Raw genomic sequence first — 1,401 nt, 5'->3', positions numbered from 1 at the left:
CACTCACTCACACACACACACTCACTCACTCACACACACACACACACACACTCACTCACTCACTCACTCAATCAATCACTCACTCACACACACACACACACACTCTCTCACACACACATACACACTCACTCACTCACTCACACACCTAAATAGAAATAAAAACAAAATCTAATAAAAATGACATAAGCACATAATGAAATTACTAAAAAATAAAAATTTAATAAAAATAATAAATAAAAATTAAAGCTAAAATAAATTTAAAAATGAATAAAAATTAAAAGCACATAAAATTACTAAAAACTTAATTAAAAGTAAATTAAAGCTAATTAGAAATATTTAAAAATAATAATAAAATGACAAAAGCAGATAAAATTACTAATATTGAAATAAAAACAAATTAAAGCTAAATCCAAATATTAAAAAATTAACTAATAAAAATGACATACGCACATAGCGAAATTACTAAAACTAAAACCGACATAAAAAAATAAATAATAATAAAATAAAAAGCATATAAAAAAATTACAAGCACAAGTTACTAAAACTAAAATTGATATAAAGCAAATTAAAGCTAAATAAAAATATTTTAAAAATGTTAATAAATACTTCGTTGTTATTTTCTCTTTTATGTAACTGTAATCTAATTGTAGGTGGTGCAATAAAGCCCAGGGCTGATAATCCAAAGGGTGTAGGTTCGAACCCTGCATTAAATGTAAGTGCATGAATAAACGTGTGAATGATTCTAACGTGTTTCTTCTCTTTCTTTTGTGTCTCCTTTCTAACAAACGAAACCCCCGAAGCGTGCAAAAGAAAAGAGCTGGACCCAAGCAAAGACAATAGGAGCAATACACCAAAGAAATCGCGGCTGGTTTTCACAGACCTGCAGCGGCGAACACTTCTGGCCATCTTTAAGGAGAACAAGCGCCCGTCCAGAGAGATTCAGCTGACCATCTCGCAGCAGCTGGGTCTGGAACTGAACACTGTCAGCAACTTCTTCATGAACGCCCGCAGACGCAGCCTGGACAAATGGCTGGACGAGGTGAGTGCGGGCAACACGTCATCCACCTCCAGCACTTGTACCAAAGCATGATCCCGGAGAGGAGAAGAGGAGAAAATCATTCCGAAGGGCGACGAGACGAGAGAAGCTGCTTACCGGCTCGAGTCAGAGTCAAAAAGACACCGATCCGTTCATCCAAACAGCCAAACGTCAGGAAAAACGCTGCATTCTCCGCTCCAGTCCAAAGCATTGACACCAATGAAGGATCAAAGCCAATCAAAAACATGGTTAACTTTACATTTGGCTTTGAACTGAAGAGAAAACCAAAGGGTTTGCATTTCACATCTACATTCACTTGAAATTAGCTTTGATTTTCATTTCCTGAAGTGTGTGTGTGTGTGTGT

At 35.9% G+C, this 1,401-nt stretch overlaps 1 protein-coding gene across 1 annotated transcript in view; it reads left to right on the top strand.

Annotated features, from left to right (window-relative positions):
* Positions 1–1,161, top strand: part of LOC107574330 (one cut domain family member 2-like) — a gene marked incomplete at its 5' end in the record, with an annotated part of 17,069 nt that extends 15,908 nt beyond the window's left edge. The window contains one exon of the mRNA XM_016260772.1: positions 801–1,161. Coding sequence (XP_016116258.1) covers positions 801–1,090 — 290 coding nt within the window. The remainder of the gene's footprint in view (positions 1–800) is intronic.
* Positions 1,162–1,401: the final 240 nt, after the last annotated feature.

This window comes from Sinocyclocheilus grahami, unplaced genomic scaffold (genome assembly GCF_001515645.1).
Source record: "Sinocyclocheilus grahami isolate Dianchi unplaced genomic scaffold, SAMN03320097.WGS_v1.1 scaffold2187.1, whole genome shotgun sequence".
NCBI classification, from domain to species: domain Eukaryota; kingdom Metazoa; phylum Chordata; class Actinopteri; order Cypriniformes; family Cyprinidae; genus Sinocyclocheilus; species Sinocyclocheilus grahami.
Note: the sequence above shows the minus strand (reverse complement) of the source record. Positions and strands in the feature narration are given on the sequence as shown.